This window comes from Curcuma longa, chromosome 1 (genome assembly GCF_044706935.1).
Source record: "Curcuma longa cultivar G26 ecotype Majalengka, Jawa Barat chromosome 1, ITB_CL_G26_1.1, whole genome shotgun sequence".
NCBI classification, from domain to species: Eukaryota; Viridiplantae; Streptophyta; class Magnoliopsida; order Zingiberales; family Zingiberaceae; genus Curcuma; species Curcuma longa.
The window spans coordinates 27,294,408-27,316,745 of NC_133861.1; the positions used below are offsets into that span (position 1 = coordinate 27,294,408).

The 22,338-nt window shown below is 36.8% G+C and overlaps 1 protein-coding gene and 1 long non-coding RNA gene across 3 annotated transcripts; one reads left to right on the forward strand and one right to left on the reverse strand.

The window, feature by feature from the left end:
• Positions 1–15,091: 15,091 nt before the first annotated feature.
• LOC141835284 (homeobox-leucine zipper protein HOX13-like) lies at positions 15,092–17,723 on the forward strand. 2 transcript variants are annotated; one of them, XR_012602371.1, is made up of 4 exons: positions 15,092–15,377; positions 15,459–15,802; positions 15,892–16,464; positions 17,711–17,723. XR_012602371.1 is itself a non-coding variant. In XM_074722724.1 (3 exons), exons 1-3 carry the CDS (start codon positions 15,344–15,346, stop codon positions 16,234–16,236), a joined length of 723 nt encoding a protein of 240 aa, XP_074578825.1. In that variant the 5' UTR covers positions 15,092–15,343; the 3' UTR covers positions 16,237–16,526. The 2 variants fall into 2 exon arrangements, 1 of the variants encoding a protein (XP_074578825.1); XM_074722724.1 differs by lacking the exon at positions 17,711–17,723 and having other exon boundaries at positions 15,892–16,526.
• Positions 17,724–21,063: 3,340 nt separating this feature from the next.
• Positions 21,064–21,690, reverse strand: LOC141812996 (uncharacterized). Its single transcript, XR_012600371.1, has 2 exons — positions 21,526–21,690; positions 21,064–21,451 (listed from the first exon to the last, which is right to left on the reverse strand). It is a non-coding gene; the product is annotated as an uncharacterized LOC141812996 (long non-coding RNA).
• Positions 21,691–22,338: the final 648 nt, after the last annotated feature.

A 22,338-nucleotide genomic window follows, 5' to 3' on the forward strand; every position in this document is an offset into this window, starting at 1 on the left:
TCACTCACAAAGGTAGCAACATTTTGCTCAGAATTTATTCAAATGTTATTGAGGTGGGTGATCAGGCAAAGGACACGCCAAAGCAAACAATTTGGCTACAACCTGCAGTGACATGTATACAAAGATCCATCCAAGCTCAAATGGCATGATGATGGACCTTGATTGGATTTACCCAACCTAACCCCACTCCAAACAAGGACTTAATAAAAGCTTTATTTGGTGAACGTTACCTTTCAAGTTGAGGACCTCCATTAATTTGCCTTTGTGGGGGGCCATGCAATGGTGCTGTGGTAGAAGATATATATAGCTTTTGGGCTTTAAGGTCTTTGTAAGTGCCCACGCTTCAAGTTGTGGGGAAAAGGTGGCTGTTGAGGTGTTAAGGTTTGAAAGGACTAATCCTTTAGTTAAATTAAGATACACTTTCCTTCATGACTTGATTTGCCCTCCATAATGCTCAGCATTTGGTGGCGCAAGGCATGCTCCTCCTACGCGGATGCGGTTCTAGATCCATTTTATTGGCCACACGAGATTCATCGATAAAAGAAGATCACCCGATTGCATATTTTACATTCACATGAGGGGGAGGCGCTCCTCTATGCACAAAAGGAGGATGCTAGGATTTGAATCCAAAAAGGTGTGGGAAAAAGAATCTATAATTAGTAGAAAGGTAAAGGATCTTGAGAATTTTTTTAAAATTTTGTGCCATGCAAAGTTGCATGCTAGTGATTCCGGTTGGGCAAAGTATCTATTGTGCCTCTCAAATCACTTTCTTCTTCTTTTTTTTTTTCTTTTTAGTTTCCATAATATTTCCCTGGACATGGATGAATATAATCAAGTTAACCAATAGGAATTTCATTTATTGAAGTATCAATTAAGCAAATGGTGTAGTGGACCATTGGGTCTCCTATAATAGAAGGCACTGACTGTACATGTACAATCTTTTGTAAATTATTAGCAAGATCTGGAATTCCAATCTTCTCTTCAATATCCATTTTGCATATATAATTATATAATTCTGCGCATAATGATGAATGACAAAGACAGAAGCGAAAGAAAATTAAATGATGAAAGTGAAGCATGGAGAGAGTAGAGATTTATGTAGTTGGATTAGGGTTTGGTAATGTTTAGATGATAGTGATTGAATTGATTGTGGTTGTGCCATTATCTTGAAGATTTATTGTGTGAACTTTATGAAGAGGAGGTCACACTTGAAAATAACATCCATCATCTATTCAACAAGGACACAAATTAAACTTGAATTAATATATATTGTGTTTTATTATTAAAGGTATCAAATGAATTAGATAGCTCGTAACTAAGGCCTAAAAATGTTTTCAATTTTTTTAGAAATATTTTTTAAAAAACAAATATTGAAAAATTAACAGACTTGTCGTTAGGATGTATTATTCTATATAAATAAATAAATAAATAAACCGGTATTTATTTGTGTGCATTTATTTAGGTGTGAGAGTCAGTCAACCAGGTGTTGCATTTAGAGGCTTGTCCATTTGACGTTTATATTTTTTTTCTTGTCACCATTAATTACGGCTTTTTGGCATCAGCAAATGTGACAAAAGTGAGCATATAATATCATGACAAGGACCACATATTCTCTTCCAATCCTTCACAAATAAGTCAGCATCACAATCTGTACTCGAAAGATCATTGTTCTAATTAATTAGCTTTCTTTTTCCCCCCTTAAACTGTTACTTTTGTTTTTCAAGTAATTTGTATGTACACTCAAAGAAATAATAACTAATAAAGCATCAGAAGCATCATTTACTAGAGAACAATTGCTAGAACATTGTAATACATTTGATTTCATTGTGCCATTTTAATTCTAACTAATAAATGAAATAGCAATTTGTTAACAATTTTATAAATTTCTTCTTATTTTCACTCAGTTGAGCATTAAATGTAGGCTTGTGGATGATGCATGCTATAGGAACTTTTAGTCTGTGTTTACTGAAAGGTACAAGGAGAGAAAGAAACTCACAAAGTTACATATAAAAATTATTTTGTATATTTTGTTACCTTCGTTAATGATGATTCACTCACGCAAGTAGAGCAGGATGCGAACGAAGTTACCATTTGAACCTGCTATTTTTATACATACATTCAACTCGATTTTTTCCCCACCTTATCCACTAGGGTTCTTCTGATGCAGTGAGATATATATATATTTTTCTTAATGATAGAATGGCTGCCACAGTCTTTATAGTCTAAAGAAACATCATGGTATCAGTTCAGTGACTATCAGATATCTATATGCCAGTGACTTCATCAGATATCTATATGCCTATGACGATGCCTATGCCCACCATCTGTCGGTGCTACTATCACTCTATGGCTCATCAATCATGAGAGCCATGCCTCAGTAATCTCTTGTGCAAGTAAATGATGTGTTCATTTAATCATGGACCACTTTGGAGGGGTCGTTAAGGTAACAATATTCACTTTTTACCATAAAAGATGGAGATTTTGGAGTCAATTTCTAACGGGTATAAAATATCTCGATGAGTATCTGACCTTCCCATGCAAAAAGATCACTGCGTTAGGGCAAAAGCCTGTGATTTACCCCTTTAGAGAGTGTGAGGCCATCCCAAGGGGCCTTAAGGTGACAAGTTCATCTTTTTTGCCACAAAGGATGGAGTTTGTGGCCCCTAGGGCATGGTGAGATGACTAACGGAAGGGTAGAATAAACTCATATAACGAGGGTTTGATTCTCATGCAAGGCACAACCATATGCCCGCGGTGCTCGAACCACTCGTGCTACTGAGCCGATCCCCGGGATCCATCTTCACTTCTTGGATTTACCAGGTGGGCTGGTCTATGGAGTCGGGTTATTTACCCTAGGATTAGTCGGGCGCAAATCTAGATACCTAGTGAAAAAAGGATGGAGGTTGTGGTCCTTCGGGGCATAACGTAAGTGGTAAGACATGAAGAGTACAAACAAGAGTATCTGGGGGTCTAATTCCCAATAAGGGCATTTGCCCAACTTGATTGATTCCTAAAAGTTTGATTGCGAGTGTTGGACCACTTTACGTTTCTTGAATTTACACTTGTGGTCGATAGAAAACTTTTATGGGGTCAGACCAGTCACCTCTAGGATTAGTTGGTTCAAAGAGCTAGGTACTTGAATTCTTAAAAAAGGGATGGCGGTTGTGATGGTAAAAGGTAGGGTGCTTCTCTCAAGCAACTAGAGTTAGAAACCCATGTAATTTATGCATGCGGCGTTCAAACGACTAGTGACACTGGAGCGCCATATAAGGAGCCACCTCACTTTCTAAATTTACTTGGTGTGCAGAATATGGGGTCGGATCATACATTTTAGGATTAGTTGACTCGTAAGATCTAGATACCTGATATAAAAAGGATAGAGGTTAACATGCCCCTGACCCCTCGGAGTTTGGTGTGATGGTATACGGTAGGACAAACTCTCATGCAACAAGGGTTTAATTTCCATGCAGGGCACTTCATACGTCCGTGGTGCTTGAACCACTCGTAATGTTGAACCATCCGTCAAGACTCGTCTGCACTTCCGGGATTTACCTTAATGGTTAGTGGAAAACTTTTATAGAGTCGGATCGATCACCTAAGGATTAGTCAGTTCAAAGAACTGCATATTTGAATTAATGTTGGATTTTTTTTATTTGGTGGGTTTACATGTTAAAATTATAACATACTAAATTATCATTAGGGATAAGCCCAATACAATGTAGTGTTCACTTATCAATATTTTAATCGTAGACTGAATTAAGTGATATGGATTTTATATATGTGAAAGCCTATTGTCTGATTTTAGTTATCTTAAATGGAGGCCTAAGGTATATAAAGGGTTGGGATCCCCAAAGGGTTAGGGGATCAGAACTTCTTTTCATCCCATTCGGAAGAAGAATACGATTGATTGTCGTCACCTTGTTCCCTCATTTGAAAGATCAATCAGTCGAAAAAGTTTTCTTCTTGATTTTCAAATTTTTCTAGCAATAATCAATGACAATATCTCTAAATTCAGGTTAGAAATTGAACAATCATTCTTCATTTTGTTTAAATTATTATACATCAATGATATGATCCAGTTATGAATTGTTCTTAGTCTTTATGACATTCATCTTCTACCAAAAAGGTGAAATTTATCATCCTAGCGGTCTCATACGGTCGGTCTCATGACCATCTGTGAGAAGGTAAATCGAGAAACTGCAGTTGGCCATGACAGAGGAGGGTATTGTCTCGGAGAATTCGAACCCTTGCCCTCTTCTGTAAATCTACTCCATTGTAACCAACTCAGCTATGTCCCAGGAGCAAATCCTTATGACATTCATGCATCTAGAACCATTTGTTTAAATTGACCAATCATTCTTCATTTTGCTTAAATTATTATACATCAATGATATGATCTAGTTAGTTATGAATTGTTCTTAGTCCTTATAACATTCATTTTCTACCAAAAAGGTGAAATCCGTCACCCTAGCGATCTCACACGGTGAACCTCACGACCATCTGTGAGAAGGTAAATCGAGAAACTGCAATTGACCACGATGGAGGAGGGTATTGTCTCGGCTTCACCGAGATTCGAACTCTTACCCTCTTCTGCAAATCTACTCCGTTGTAACCAACTCAGCTATGTCCCAGGAGCAAATCCTTAGGACATTCATGCATCTAGAACCATTTGTTTTAAGATTCTTTTAATTGGTATCATAGCCATTCAAAGTCATAAATTTATCATTAAAGATTATAACATAAGAGTTAGAAATTTTCAACGATTTTTATTAATGTGCATGTGTTTTTGAATTGAATTTCATCCTAATGCATTAAACAATGCAAATTCGTCGAATCCTTATGACGGGAAATCAAGGATTTCATGATTTTGTGAAGAATAGCTTCAAAAATTTTGTAATCGTCGCTCATTTTTGTCATAATATTGGTCCGTTTTGATCTGTGATAAAACAAACAACAATATTCGCAATCGACGGGTGTGCACGAACCGTGCACAAAAATTATCAATCATCTGTCTCACTCGACTAATGTGCGCGACTTGGGCACATTAGGTTTACCAGTTGATTGGCATACCCCGACTATTGTGTTCAACTCGGACACTCAGCAGTTGGCTGGTTGGCACTCAGTCTACTCAAGGTACTCGACACTCGGCCTAGTTTGGGTACTCAACACTCAAACACTTAGGGTACTCAACATTTGGGGCACTCGGCACTTAAGCACTCAAGCACGAGACACTGTGTTGATGCAATCGACCTCTGATCCAAGTTTATCATGCTTAAATTGGCTCGATTTGAGTTTTAATATTTGATCAATATATTTGATAGCTGAGTGAAATGTTAAGTAGGTCAAGGTTACCGGATATTAACAATTGATCAATATGTTTGACGGTCGAGTGAGACATCAAGTAAAAGAGGAGATTATTGGAGAGAGAGATTGCTAGTGCAATCAACCTTGGATCAAGATTGACCAAGATTATTTTGGATATTGATATTTGATGATTGAGTGAAACGTCAAGTAGGTCAAGGTTGATCGGATACTTGACCGTGAAAAGTCCAAGTAAATTACAGTTGATTAGACATTTAACAATTAAAAATCCAATAGAGAATTAGCAAGGACAAAGTCCAAGTGGATCACAGTTGATCAGATACTTGATGGTTGGTTGGTGGTTGGAAGTTTAATAGAGAGTTGGCAAGGGAGAAGTTCAAGTGGGTCATGGTTAATCGGATACTTGGCTGTTGGAAGTCCAACAAAGAGTTGACAATGGTAGAAATTCTAATAGGTTATGGAGGACCGAAGGTTAGACATGTGGATGAAAGTCCTAATAGGTCATGGAGGACTTAATATTAAACACGAGATGAAAAATTCAAACAGATTAAGGATGATCAAATGTTTAGCAATATAGAAGTCCTGATATGTCAAGATTGACAGGATGTTAGATATGAGATATGAAATCTCGACAGATCAAGGTTGATTGGATGCTAAGCAATGACAAAGTTCCAACTGGTTAAGGTTAACCGGATGTTAGACAATGGTGAAGTTTCGGTAGGTCAAGGTTGACTAGATGTTAAACAAAGAAAGTTCTAACAAGTCAAGGTTGATAAAATGTTAACAAAAGAAGTCTTGATAGGTTGAGGTCAATCAAATACTAAACAAGATGAGTATTCAGCCTTAGTAAAGTTGAAACAAAGGTATCAGTCAACTAATTTAGTTTGTCAATCGATTGATGAGTCTAAAACCATGATCTAAGGATTTAAGGGAGTTTCTGCCATTGTTTCGGCATGAGAAATTGACTTATGAGTTGTATCAATCGACTGCTTCATTAGTCGAGTGAAGGACTTGATGACCGAAGGGGTTTAGCAGTTGACTAATTCATTGGTCGAGTGGTGCACTCGACTGATGACACCATTGGAGTGAACATAAATTTCTGAATCGATTAGGAAACTTGACTGATCATCATCATTCAATTGATGGGTACCATCAGTCAACTAATGCTGAGGTGGATGGAGTCATTAGGTTGACAAAATAAGGTAATATTCAGATCTTGATCAGAGCAATCAACTGATGAAATATAACAATCCACTATTAAGCAATTTTTAGCTCCGACCTAGAGCCTATAAAGTAGGGTTTCATAGAGGATTTCAAACATCGATTCTTGAAGACTTTGAAGGGGAAGTGTTGCTATATTCCAGACTTTCAGGAAGCAATCCAAAGAAACCATACAACAAGCAAAACAAAGATCACTTATGTAAATTATGATTTATATTGTATTTCATTTCTCTCTCTACCTTTGTATTTCTTTTCTTGACTTTATTGTCTCTACTGATGGTGTTCACGCATATCCAACAAAGATAGATGTAGTCTTGGAGTGGCCTCAGCCAAGGACCTTGCATGATGTCAAGAGTTTCCATAGATTGGTTGTTTTCTACTGCCAATTTATCAGAAACTTTAGCACTCTGATTACTCCCATTATAGAGTGTCTTAAGGAATGTGATTTCAAGTGGTCTGAAGAAGCAGAGACTAATTTTCAACTAGTCAAGTAGAAGATGACTAAGGCACTGGTGCACTTCCTGATTTTGATCATTTGTTTGAGGTGAATTGTGATGCATCCGACATTGGTATTGGGGGTGTGCTGAGTCAGTTTGAATGCTCTATTGCTTTCTTTAGTGAGAAACTATCCGGATCCAAGAAGAATTATTCTACCTACGATTTGAAATTCTATGTCATTGTTCAATCCTTGAAACATTGGCATCACTACCTCGTCCAAAAAGAGTTCATTCTGTTTACTGATCATGAAGCCTTAAAGTACATCAATGACCAACACAAGCTGAGTAGGCAGCATGCCAAGTGGGTGGCTTATATGCAGGAGTTCACTTTTACGCTGAGACACCAAGCAGGGAGCTTGAATTGCGTTGCAGACGACTTGAGCCATCGTTCTTCATTACTTACCACTATGAGTACCAAGATTGCAAGCTTTGAGGTAGATATGTACTCAACTGATCATTCATTTGGGAGGATATTTTAGGAGGTATGAGATGGTCACCATCATGATTTTATTTTATATAATGGTTATTTGTTTTGTGGATTACAGTTGTGTGTTTCAGATTGTTCATTAAGGCAGCAGATTATCAGTAAACTTCATAATGAGGGTCAGTTTGGTCGTGATAAGACACTAACCCTCATCTCCGCAGATTTTTATTGGCCCAAGTTGAACAGTGATGTTGCTCACTTTGTAGACCAATGTTATGTTTGCCAACGGTCTAAGGGAAGTCTGACAAATGCTGGCTTGTACACTCCTCTACCTGTTCCTGAAGCTCTTTAGTTCGATGTCAACATGGACTTTGTGTTGGGTCTATCTTGCATCCAATGAATTTCAGATTCTATTCTAGTTGTGGTTGATAGATTTCTAAGATGGCATATTTTATAGCTCGTAGAAGACTGTGGATGCTGTTCGGATTGCCCATCTTTATTTCAAGGAGATCGTGCGTTTACATGGCGTTCCTAGATCTATGACTTCAGATCGTGATACAAAGTTTATTAGTCAATTCTGGAAGAGCTTATGGGAGAAACTGGGAATACAATTGAACTTTAGCAGTGCCTATCACATCTAGACAAATGGTCAGACTGAGGTGGTGAATCAGAGTTTAAGCAATCTTCTGAAGTGTCTGATAGGAACTAAACTGAAATAGTAGGATTTGACATTACCTCAAGTAGAATTTGCTTATAACCGATCAAAAAATAGAACCACAAGTTTAAGTCCTTTTAAGATTATCTATGGGTGGAACTCATCTGGTGTGTTGGATTTGGCCCCTATTCCCCATATAGGACGATTTTGTCCTAAAGCAGAAGAGATGTCAGAGTATCTTTGGGGCATTCAAGTGCAAGTGAAACTGGCTATTCATGATAGTAATACCAAGTATAAGACTCGGGTCGACAATCATTGTTGTTAAGTACTTTTTGATATGAATGATTATGTTTGGGCAGCTGTGACTCGTGATCATTTCTTGGCTAGCGATTATAATAAACTTAAAGATCGAAAGATTGGGTCGTGTGAGATACTACAGAAAATCAATGACAATGCATACAGGTTGCGGCTTCTGAGTCACTTGAAGACTTCTAACGTCTTTAATGTAAAGCTTTTGAGTCTGTATTTGGTGGATGCTGATGATACTTCTATGAACTTGAGGACGAGTTCTTTTCAACTTGGGACAACTGATGTAGGGGTGACACATCGGGAGCCGAACTTCAACGGGTTATAATTTTTGACTCGGATATCTGAACGAGACACGGTCAGTTGCTAATCGAAGCTCTTTTAGAGGCCTTTATTCGATATTGGGTAAAACTCATACCGACCTGCTTTTGAACCCATATGATATCGTTTAGTGCTCTGCCCACGGCTCTGAACTTTTTTTTTTATTTATAGTAATTTTTTATTTTTAGGGGGTTTTTAGTATTTTTGACTTTTTCAAGTTAGGATTTGATTTACGGTCTATTTATAGGCGTGTTTAGTCATTTACGACCAGTTTAATTGATTGAATAAAATTTTTCTTTTTTGGCAAAAACCCTAGAGGTGGCATCATCATGATTTTCTTCCCGTTTCCCCCAATTTCTTGAACTTATTCTCTCCACAATTCTCCTTCAATTTTTCACCTCCAGAATAATCACTATTATGTTTGCGTCATCAAGTATCAATTGAGCATATTAACACTGATTCCATGATAGTCGATCAACTCACTAAGGGCTTGCAATCCAAGATATTTCATGAGCATGTGGATCATATGAGATTCTTCTATTGGGTGAAGTACCAATTTAGTGAGAGTTTGTATTTGGTATTTTTATGCTTTAAATTGATTGACACATGAATTATAGTTTATTGTACATACCAAGGTTTAAAGATACATATATGCAGCCCAGGGCAATGATGCGATGGTCAAGTTTGCCAATAATAGACCAAACATCTGGAGTTTGAAACTCAATTGCATGTGGCGAATTTATGAGGATTTTCTCTTAAATGAGTAGCGGATCCGAGAACGTTGGCTATTAGGTTGGGCCACCATCTTCACTACCCAATTTTTCCTTGTGGCCTATGGAAAATTTTCATGGGGTCGGATTAGTCACCTTCAGGATTAATCGGCTCGAAGGACTAGATACTTGGTGCTAACTAAAGAAATACATATATGCATTTTGTTGTTGACAACTCAGAAATAAAGTAATCATGGTTTACTTTAGCTATTTAACATACGGTATTTGTAAATATGATTTTGAATCTTTTTTAGGTCATCAAGAAGACTAGCTGAAAATAGACATGTGTGTAGATCATATTTCATAAACTTTTCATATTACATACTCATATCAGATCTATGCCATTAGTAGCATTGATATTGTCATTATTGATTGACCTTGTTATAGATACGATAACAATGACCACTTTAATCCTATACTAATGAGAGTAATGGATTAGATTGTTCTACGAGATATTTCTACCATACATTGTTGAGCTCAATTAAAGATATTTGATGGGCTTACATGTTAAGATTATTACACATGGAATTGTCATTACGGATATGTCCTCCAACACAGTGATCTGATCGATATTTTAATCATGGGCTAAATTAAGTAATATGAATTTTTGTGTGGAGGTTTGTTTTGCTCGGTTTCTGTTATTTCTAATGAGCTGATAATTTAAATGGACTTAAAGTATATAAAGTGCTAGAGTCCCCAAAGGGTTAAGGGTTAGAACTTCTTTTTATCCCATCCGAAAAGAAAAATATGGCTATATCGCCTTGTTCCCTTTGGAAAATCAATCTGCCAAAAAAGATTTTACTTCTTAATTTTCAAATTGTTCCAGCAACAATTGATGATAATGTTTTTGGATTTAGGTTAAAAATCTTATTCTAGCAACGATATGATCCGGCTATGAATTGTTCTGAGTCTTTATGGCAGTCATGCATTAAGAATAATTCGTTTTTACTGTTCTTTCAGTTAAAACTCCAACCTACTGTTCTAAATCTTCAAAGGTAGTCTACCTTCAATCATCTTGACTAAATGGTAGGTTGTTTAGTTCTTTCATCATGGGTGGTAAAAAGCAGCTGCAGTGAGTGCTCGGAAGATTGAAGAATGGAAAAAGGCAATATTCTGAAGAGATTCTCCATCAACCAGCTTGGCAGATTGAGCTTCCTGAATCAGGCATTGAAGTACTCTTGTAGGGTGGGTGGTCCAGTGCTGGGTCCTAATCAATTGATTGCTTTTACCCTGGTCCCTCTTGACTTGAAAGCACTTAGCCTTTGTATGATTGAGGGTGATGGAAAGGTCATTTTCCTTTCTTTTGGGAGGATAACACTTGATGCTAAGCTCCATGGGAGGACAATCAGGAGAAAAGCTGTGGTAGCTGATCTCGCCCCACACGTTCAAGGATCTGCCGTGGATCAAGAAGTGAACAGATTGGTAATACTTTCAGCTAAGCTAACTTCAAACCGCTTACAGTGAAAGACTGATGTAAACTTGTTCGTGCTCTAGTAAAAGAAGAAGAACAATGACAAAATGATGAGATATGTGATGTAAGATATATCCTGATAAAAGACAGTTGAATTTTTTGTAGGTATTGCCATGGATAAACAAAGATGTGAAAGTCAAACATGATAAATTCAACTTTTTGAAAATTGAGAGAAGATAACCAGGCTAATCGAAGAATGGATCCTCTCTCGATCTGCAAGCCCAAGAATAACAAGTCTGGCATCTTTCTCCAATTATGGTCACATTAATGCAGGAAATGTTGCGTTCATAAAATGCCTCCTATTTCATAGACCACGGGACAGAATTTCTAGCAGGGGGAAAGAAAAGAAAGAAAAGGAAACAACAGCAGTGTAATGTAGGAGCATGTGACTGCTAGGAATCTTAAATTTTAGACACTATCTTAATTGCAATCTCAACCATAAGACAGAGAAGTGAGTGGGAATGATGAAACTTTCTGGGAAGTTATTATAGCCAGCCACCCAACTCTCGCTCTGCTTCATTAATTCATGGCTCTTCCAACTGAAACTTAGCTTCTCTGCCAAAGTATAACTAAATGACTAATCCCATCAGCATCAAGGTCCCCAAGCCAGTCCCCAATTATCCTGAAACTAGGTGGGGAAGTCTCACTCTGTAGCATCCTCAACAACATGCCTCAAACTCAAGTTGTCGTTCCCTGCAAATGCTGCTATTAGTGTGTGAACCAACTGTTGGAAAACTGTGAATGAGACGTTGAAAATAGAGCTTTTACATTGAGTCACAACTTTTAATATTACGAATGCGAGCTGGTATCCAGCGCCGCCAAGGCAGCAATATAGACTGGGCAATTCACGCATTCGACTAAGAGAGACTGCAAGCAGGTGGTGGTCTCCAGGAATCTCGAAATCCAATCCACCATCGGTCAGGGCAATTGGTAAAATATCGCGATGAGAGACAGTCAAACCTGCAGAGCTCGGCTACGACCAAGAACCACCAGGCGGGACGAGATTGAAGGCGGCAAATCATGGACGACCCTTGAGCACGGCCGCCAGGGAGGCACCACCCGAGGGGGCGGGATACACGTGTAGCGATTCCAGATAAATACCTCACGCCGTATCAGCGTACTTGGATCAGCACACGGCGACGCTCCCATCGCAACGCCAGGAACGTCACCATATTCTCGAGGGCGTTCTCCAGAACCTGGTTGGAGAACGACGGCGGGTGACCCGTCCATCAACCACCACTGCGGAAGTTGTTGAAAGCCAAACATTGTCCCATCTTCTCTTCTTCATCCTCGTTCTAATCTGCGTCGCCGACCTCCATTCGCTGAAAACGCCCACCGGATCAGAGTGGCGCTTAAACCCCGAAACAAGAGATAGAATCATTGATGTTAAAAAGAAATGTGAGAAAAGAAAATTTTGAACAAACGGTAGGAAAGAACAAGGACAATGTACAAAGTCAGGAACAATGACTATACTTAATTTCTGTTGTAATTTTGATGATACTAAATCTTGTGCATGCTTTCTCTATTGAGTTTATAAAATTTAGAATTCATTCTTAGAAGACCTCCATCAAAAGGTGATCTACCTGAGATTAATTAGGTAAATTCTATATATATATATATAGTATAAATGAGTTAAATTTGAAGGATTTTCTGTATACTATTATCTTTTGAAGTCCTACTCCTATCTTATCAAATAGAAGGTATGTTATATTCCTATTACGTAATCTTTGTTTATTGTTCCAGTAAGTATACTTAGCTTTTTGTCTATGGATTAAAAACTGTTATAGATAAATCCTTGTGTTATTTAATCCTTATAAAACAATCAAGAGAAGATTTGGTCATAACATTAGCATTTAGTATATTTACTCTAGATTAAATTATAAGAAGGTTTAAATTGCTTATTCAAGATTCTCTAAATTAAGTTATGTAGGATCGAAATCAGCATTAAACTCTTAGTTTAGCACAATGATTGATCTATCACTTGAAATAATTTATATTTGGTTACAAATCTAATTAACCTTACTAAATAAAACTAGATAAACATTGAAGCATATGAGCAATCACCATATTTAGATCATTAACAACATCAAACTTAGAATCAAGGTCCATAGACTAACTTAGCAAACAAAATTTCATCCCAATCCATTTGGGCATGAAAGAACAAAAATGTAATCTAGTTGGCATGTATTTATATTTATATAATTATGTATTGAATCTATACATCTATTCAAAATTTTATCAAGCTCAATAATGATAATATTGCCTTTATAATTTAATTAAAATATCATATTTAATAAAAACAAATATATATTGTTTTTTCAACTTTAACATATTATAGATAATATAAAAATATATAAAAATAAAATATAATCTAAATTTAGATATGTTAATAAATAATATTATATATAAATGTGAACAAGTAAAATTTTTATTCAGGAATGTTTATCTTATTTATTTATATATTTTATATCATTAAAGAAATATAAAATTAGATTAATCAAATTGAATGCCAAATTCATTCATGAATGTATATCCACTAGTTCATGTTGAAGAGACAAAATGACATGTCAATAAATATCCACTAGTCCATGTCCAAAGCTAAGAAATTTCTCCAATGTAATAATAATAATAATAATATCCTGTTTCACAAATTTTGTTTGCTCAGAATAAAATTATTTCCGGACTTGGAGCTTAAAAATAGAGTCAAAGCAAAGATAAATAAGCAATTGCCTTATTTATTTTCTTGATGTTCATTACTCAACTAATCTCCATACGTCATGGAGAAAGAACAAGTCTACCAAATCTTGGAAATTGATTTGTAGAATTGACTTTAAAATTAGACGATAAGACGACTGCCACAGTACTGTGTTCTCTATAACCTCCTATATCATTTTAGTTTTATTTTTTAAAAAAGGAGAAAAATATTATTAAAAGACCAAATTAAAGAGAATGTAATTAGTTTGTTGAATTTGGTTTGATACGTATAGGAATAGGATAGACATGTTGACGCATTGCACCTTTGATGCCAATGGTTTTGAGTTGTCTATTCCATATAATAAAGACCTTGTTGTGGCTCTCATCTCCATTCGATGAGAACAAATAAAAAGATAAGACCAACCAAGCTACCCCATTTAAGTACAAGATAACTATCCTCATTTTTAATAATAAATTTATAATATTTTATTTTATTTTATTTGTTTCAAAACTTTCTTTAACAATGGATCTGCCTAACCGTAACTTAAAAATATAATTTTTTAAAAAATAAAATAAAATTATCAAATATATATTAATTTTTATAATTTTAAGAATTATCTTATTTTTAAATTTTGTATTTTTTAATTTTTTTTTATATATAAAAAGTGAACCCCAAATATAATGCATGTTCATGTCAATTAGACTCGAGCCTATATTGAACGTTACATGTCATGCTCAACCTAGTCATAAGTCAATCAGGCTTTAAGCCCATGTTGTGGGTCGGACCGGACCTACATCAGGAGGCATGCGTGAGCCATAACGTTTCATGTTAGATCTAACCTAACACATCACTTAAATAGGCTAATCAAACATAAATAGTTGGTCCATTTTACTAAGTCTTTTATTCTATATATATATACAGTCCGATCGCCGTCGATAGTGGCCGTGCAGTGGGGATAGTTGTTTCCGATCAAATTCGTCGGATTCCGATTACTATCCGATTGGAATCCTGCGTCGACCGAAGCGCCGACGAGTGGTGCGTCGATCGTGGCCGAGACGGCGATCGGACGACGCAGCGAGGGCGGCAGCAATGGCAATGGGTCAGGAAGTTGCGCACAGATTGCGCACGAATTTATCACGCAGCATAGCAATCTCGTGCATATATATATATATATATATATATATATATAATATAATAATAAAAAAGATAAAGATATAAAAAAGGTCGCCTTTTTGTCTTAAACGAAAACATGGCTATTCATATGGGGCCCACTGCATTAAATTCTCAACTAAATTTTCTCCCACTTTTTCACCGTGTCTCCTTCAACAATTCCAACCAATCAACTCTCTCGTCTTTTATTTAAACCCTCCCCCCCCCCCCCCCCCCCCCCCCCCCCCCCATCAACTGCTGCATACCCACCCGCACAGCGTTTCAGTGGATCCTCGAACTTTATAGGATAGAGATCGAGATCTTTGATCCATTTCAAGAATCAGATGAATCAAAGAAGGAATTGTGCAGCTTGTGCTCGTGAGCTCGCGGGTAGAAGAGAAGATCGCCTTGAAAAGAATCGAAAACCGAGGTGAATTGGAGGAGAACAAGTTGGAACCAGAACCATTCACTTTCGCTGTTCTTGCTATCTTTGGTTGACAAGAAGCGATCGAATGAAGAGGCTCAGTAGCTTCGATTCGTTTGAAGGTCTGTATTCCCCTAAAGATTGAATCTTTTTGTTTGTTGCTTCAAATTTAGGGATTATTAATTTGATCACAAATGCTTCAGCGGAAGAAAGGGGCAAGTTTGAGGAGTGCGAGGAGGATCTTGCCGGCATCAATGAGGCGGAGCCGGCGTTGGGGGAGAAGAAACGGCGGCTTAGCGCTGAGCAGGTGAAGGCCCTGGAGAAGAACTTCGAGGTGGAGAACAAGCTAGAGCCGGAAAGGAAGGAACGGCTGGCGCAGGACCTAGGCCTGCAACCGCGCCAGGTGGCCGTGTGGTTTCAGAACCGCCGCGCACGGTGTAAGACGAAGCAGATCGAGCGCGACTACGCCGCCCTCAGCGCCCGCCACGACGCCCTCAAGCTCGACTGCAACGCCCTCCGCCGCGTCAAGGAGGCGCTCCTCGCAGAGGTGAGCAAGCGTGCACACGAGTTGTTCGATAGATTGTCTCAACGAGTTCTACTACCCGTCTCATCCCTCTTTTAATGGGTTGGGCTCAGATAAGTGAGCTCAAGGGCAAGATTGCGGAACGCTCTGAGATGAAAGCAGCGGAGGAAGAAGGAATGCGTGCTTTGATCTACGGGGCCTCCGACAGCGACTCGAGCGCGGTGTTGAACGAGGAAGCTGGCCCATATGCTGGCGCCGTGGTGTTGGACGACCAACAGCCACACTGTTTGATGGAATTCAAGTCTCAGGACACTTCTTCAATGTGCTTGGGGAATGAGGAGGAGAATAACTGCTGCTACTTGGAGGAGGAATTCATGGGCGAGGAGCTCTGCAGCAGCTTGTTCTCGGAGGAGCCGGCGGCGAGCCTCCCCTGGTATTGCTCTCAAGGATGGGAGTAATTGAGAAGTCTGACTTCTAAGTCGTCGTCTAATTGTGTAGAAAAGGTGATAAATATTAGCTTCGTGCTTTGGCTGCTTTGGCTGCAGAGACGAGTTGGGCAAGGGAATCTTGATCGCTTGCAACTGCATGATGGAAGGCTAAATAAAGTGTCTTTGTAATCAATGGTTAATATATTCTTCGAAATTTGTAGGCTTAAATAAGAGGCAGGCTTCTTATGAGTATGATAGGTTATGTTTAAGGAAAAGTTTAAGAGAATTAGTTGTGAGAAAAAAAAATTGGCAAAAATTAAAATAACATCTCTAATTATTCAAATTGTCAAAAGAGCATATTTTCAACAAAAAAAAAAACAGAGTTCCAACATATATTTATCCGTAAAATATCTACGAATCAGAGCTACAACAATATAGTAGTCATTAAATAACTATTATAATTATATTTTTAATCAAGTTCTAGTAGTACTCGATGACTGTTAGTTACAATAACATTAGAATAAAGATATTTTTAATATAAAAATATAACAAAGTATTTTTTTTTAAACAACGATATCTTTGTGTATTTTTACAAAAACATGTGTGTTATTGTCTTAGTTTGTGTATTGAGATGTTGAGGGATCAAATTGTATGGTAACAAATATATTCTGCCATCCCTGGAAAATTAGGGCACTGTGGGATGGAGAAGAACTATGTCCAAACCTCATTCTGTAAGTTGCTAAAAAAGCTTCGACCACGTGGCATGCTACACATGGCTTGCCACGTCTTTCAATATTTTAAATTCTAAATTCTAAATCCTACAACTTTGTTGTCGGGATCGCTAAAAAGATATTTTGTTCGACAGAAAAAGCCACGTGGCATAATACACGTGGCTTGTCACATCTTTCATGTTAAGTTTCATGTCTTTATTTTCATGTAGTGTATCTTTACTCTATAAAAATATAATGTAGAAATTTAAGTTTAGACAATTTTACAATTGTCTGATCTTGACTTTGAATTTTCATTGAAACCTATGTCAGATCGACACTTACTATTTTGTTCAAAGGAACGCACCCTCACCTATTCCTTTCAGAAGAGTTTACCTTTTGCCAAACATCCGGTCCTCCATACCTATTTGGACTTCTTGCTCGGCATTCAATCCTCTGACCCAGGACTTCCTTTCAATGTCTGATCCTTGCTGACCCATCGACCTGCTAGACGTCCGATCTACTAATCCACCTAGACTTCCTGCCTGATATCCTCGATCTGCCAAGACTTCTTGGCCAATCCCACTGATCAGGATTTCTTGCCTAACCTCCAACTAGGGTTTACCTTACCTAGCCTCCAACTAAAACTTTCCTGTGCTATCTGCACACTTAGATTAGTTCATCAATACATAACATAATCTTAACTTGAATCCTTTATCATGATCAAAATACATGTTCAATTATCTAGTATTCAATCTTAACTTAAATAAGAGGCAGGCTTCTTATGAGTATGATAGGTTGTGTTTAGGGAAAAGTTTAAGAGAATTAGTTGTGAGAAAAAAAATGGCAAAAATTAAAATAACATTTCTAATTATTCAAATTGTCAAAAGAGCATTTTTTCAAAAAAAAAAAAACAGAGTTCCAACATATTTTTATCCGTAAAATATCTACGAATCAGAGCTATAACAATATAGTAGTCATTAAATAACTATTATAATTATATTTTTAATCAAGTTCTAGTAGTACTCGATGACTGTTAGTTACAATATCATTAGAATAAAGATATTTTTAATATAAAAATATGACAAAGTTTTTTTTTAACTTTTTCTTAGGGGAACCTTTTGATTTTTTTTTAAAAAAAACAATTGAAAAGAAAATTAATAATATAGAAATTTATCAAAAACTATTTTTTGAATTTACCGAAAACAACGATGTCTTTGTGTATTTTTACAAAAGCATAATGTGTGTTAATGCCTTAGCTTGTGTATTGAGATGTTGAGGGATTAAATTGTATGGTAACAAATATATTCTGCCATCCCTGGAAAATTAGGGCACTGTGGGATGGAGAAGAACTATGTCCAAACCTCATTCTGTAAGTTGCTGAAAAAGCTTCGACCACGTTCGTGGTCATGCACCACGGCATAACACACATGGCTTGCCACATCTTTCAATATTTTAAACTCTAAATTCTAAATCCTACAACTTTGTTGTCAGGATCGTTAAAAAGATATTTTGTTCGACAGAAAAAGCCACATGGCATAACACACGTGGCTTGTCACGTCTTTCATGTTAAGTTTCATGCCATTATTTTCATGTAGTGTATCTTTACTCGATAAAAATATAATATAGAAATTTAAGTTTAGACAATTTTACAATTGTCTGATCTTGACTTTGAATTTTCATTGAAACCTATATTAGATCGACACTTACTATTTTGCTTAAAGGAACGCACCCTCACCTATTCCTCTCAGAAGAGTTTATCTTTTGCCAAACATCCGGTCCTCGATACCTATTTGGACTTCTTGCTCGGCATTCAATCCTCTGACCCAGAACTTCCTTTCCAATGTCTGATCCTTGCTGACCCATCGACCTGCTAGACGTCCGATCTACTGATCCACCTAGACTTCCTGCCTGATATCCTCGATCTGCCAAAACTTCTTGGCCAGTCCCACTGATCAGGATTTCTTGCCTAACCTCTAACTAGGGTTTACCTTACCTAGCCTCCAACTAAAACTTTCCTATGCTATCTGCACACTTAGATTAGTTCATCAATACACAATATAATTTTAACTTGAATCCTTTATCATGATCAAAATGCATGTTCAATTATCTAGTATTCACTGCGCTAACAAAATTTTAAAAAGAGATGTAACATAACATATATTGAACTAATTGAAATAATTAAGAATATATATGAGAATGTAATGACAAGAATAAAGACTTCAGATGGATTAACCGAAGTATTTCCCATAAAAATAAAATTATATAAGGATTAATGCTAAATTACTATCTTTTTACACTAATCGTGAATGAACTCACTAGACACATACAAGGTATGATATCACAATACATGTTGCAGATGATATTATTTTGGTAGAAGAAACATATAGAGTAAATGTTAAAATTAAATTTTGACGAAAAATACTATAAGTGAAAGTTTTAAACTTAGTAGAATAAAAACAGAATATATAAAATTTAAATTTAATAATATTAAACATAATAAGATAATTATTAAGATAAGAGATAATGTATTATTTGTTACTGAGAGTTGATGTACTTAAGATTATTTTTGCAAAAGGATAAAAGGATTGAAAGAGATGTCTTACATAAAATACAAGCGAGATGGTTGAAATGGAAAAGAGCATCAAGTTTTCTGTGTGATAATTAAATAATTCTAATTTTTTTAAAAAAAATTATAAAACGACAATTAAACCTGTTATATTATATGGAATTAAAAATTAGACTAGGACTCGAGTGCATAAATAGAAGATTAGAATTACAGGGATGAGAATATTAAAATGAATATGTGGGCATAAAAGAATGGACAGAATAAGAAATAAAAATATTAGAAAGAAAATCGGGATTGCACTTATTGAGGAAAGACTCGAGAAGACAAGTTTAAGATGGTACATATATGTACTTAGATAACCAATAAATATTTCAATTAGACGATGTGAAATTATAATAAATATACATATCAAACGAAGAAAATCAAAAAAGATTTGATTAGTAATAATATAATAAAATAAAATTTATTTAAATATAAATAATAATATAATAGAGGATATAATCCAATCCATATAATCAATCTTGTCTAGTGAGATAAACCTTGATTGTTATTGTTGTCCATTTCTTACATCTAGAAACCCTTTGTGTTTTTAAATTATTAATTCTGGTACAGCTATTCATATGGCTAGCTAAATTCTTGTTAGGAATCCCATGTTTAGGTAGAGATAAAGAATGAATAGCTGATGGTTCTTTTTTTGTGCCTGGTAAATTGCATTAGCGATGGCTATCTGCGACAACATATATTGCATTACAAGTTTCAATGAAATTGCAACGGTGTGGTTCATTTGTCATAGAAAATCATCCGTTGAAATTTGCTATAACAATTTGTATGGCTTTGCAATAAATCTTCAACTCATCATAATGCTTAGGGCATCTGTGATCGATTTGTGACAACCTAAGTTACTAGCACAAATGTTGAAGGTTTTCATGTGATGCTTTAGCATTTGTAAAGTCTATCGTGACAAAATTGTAGTTGTGGCGGATAGTGTTTTAATTAACCGTAGGTCTCTATTCGCCTTCTCTCCGACATCATTTCTCCACCTATAGCATGCCACCAACCAGGAGGGGGGAGGTTCATTGAGACTCAAATAAGAATGGAGAACATACTGATCTGAGGCTCGTGCATGAAGAAGAAATAGGTGAAGAGATCAATCATTGGACAATTTCTCTAAAATATATTTCCAAAATGAGGACAATGGAGTAAAATTTACAAAATAAGGAGCTCCACGAGAATAAGATTTTAGCAATCTGAATCAGAATCAAGAGAAGAACAATAGCTCGCATAAGCTTTATAATTTAGGGTTCAAATTGAAAATTCAAACTTTATCATATTAGCTAAACTCTTGCATATTGGTAGAAAATCCTCCAAATCTAGCTCGCTACCGCTAAACTAAGACAAGTTCTTTGATGCAAGTAGGTAGAAAGTTGAAATTCTACCGTTTATTTTGTATTAAATAACTTGAAGATGTCAGTTAAATCAATCAAGTAAAACTGCGTTCTAATGCAAAGATCATAGCCACCGTTTGAACCTCGAACTACAACAAAATCGATTGGCAAGATTCACCAATCGATTGGTAAACCCTAAACTCGGAATTCAGGGTCTAGTTTCCGTGTATTAGAGTATAGATCCAGAAAAAAAAACATACAAAAGATTGTGTGCGCATTGCCCAGCTTCTATCAACAGGCTTATCAGCACCGTTTGATATCGATATCAACGAAAGCAAGTACCAACAGATCGAAGAAAAGAGGAACACAAGAAGCTCATGAAACACAAAAGACTCAAGAAAGAGAAGAAATTTTTCTTACCGTATCTTTCGCCACTTGACTCAATTCCATTCGAGGGAAACAAGAACCCACAGAAGGAGAGCCAGCAAAAACATCAACAGGATGAGGAAGACTAGCTCTATTTTTCCAAGGCAATCCGATTTCCTCCTCCGATCCTCCCTGGATCTCCGCAAGTTCACGCGTGCCTAGATGAAATCAAGATGCAAAGAATGGATATTGAAAAAGCAAATCGAAGCCACAGCGCGAAAGAAATGATCACCAGGAAATCGACAGCATCGTGCTGAGGAGGTACGGCGGAGATCGGGTAGAGAGGGCGCGGCGGCGATCGGAGGGAGGAGAGCAAGAGGGCGGCCCGAGCGCATGAGATGGCGGCGGCGGCCTGCGACTCGAGCGAGGCCATTTCGTTCCTCTGCATCCCTTTCTCTCTCCCTCCCTTGGTAAGTGACCCGCCCGCCATCTTTCTATTTATTTAATGGGTCGCATCAATGGGCCGACCGTATCAAACATTCAAGACGCCAGGCCTGCTATCAGCCAGGAGAACAAATCCTTTACCATTAATTAATTAATTAACCCCGAAGTAATTGCCCCTGATAATTAGGTTCCAACCGTCTTATCTTTTCATCTCCCATGCTTGCTTTTAGAACACTACAAGGCAGCCACCTGCACTCATCTACATATATTTATGCTTTTTCAAATAAAATCGCAATCAAAAAATACTGAGCATCTTTTGTACTATTATTAGTCCTCTCAAAAATCCACACCTGGTATATAAAAACACTGCACTCATCAGGGCCTGACCAATCTCGAAGTTTGGCTCTTTTGAATGGATTACGATGATTATATATCAAAACCTTCAACCCATGTTCAATTAATTGCTTCTTCCATCTCCCTCTACTTTTCAAGATTTTACCCTTTTTCCCCTCATCGTTCGTTTCTTCCAAGGAAAGTTGAACGGTGGTGCACTGCGTCAGTTTAAATAGAGATATTGGAATTTGATGATGAACTATCAAACAATTTTGTAGAAGTTATGATCAAAATTGAAGTAAAACAAAAAACTATTTTACTTTATCTA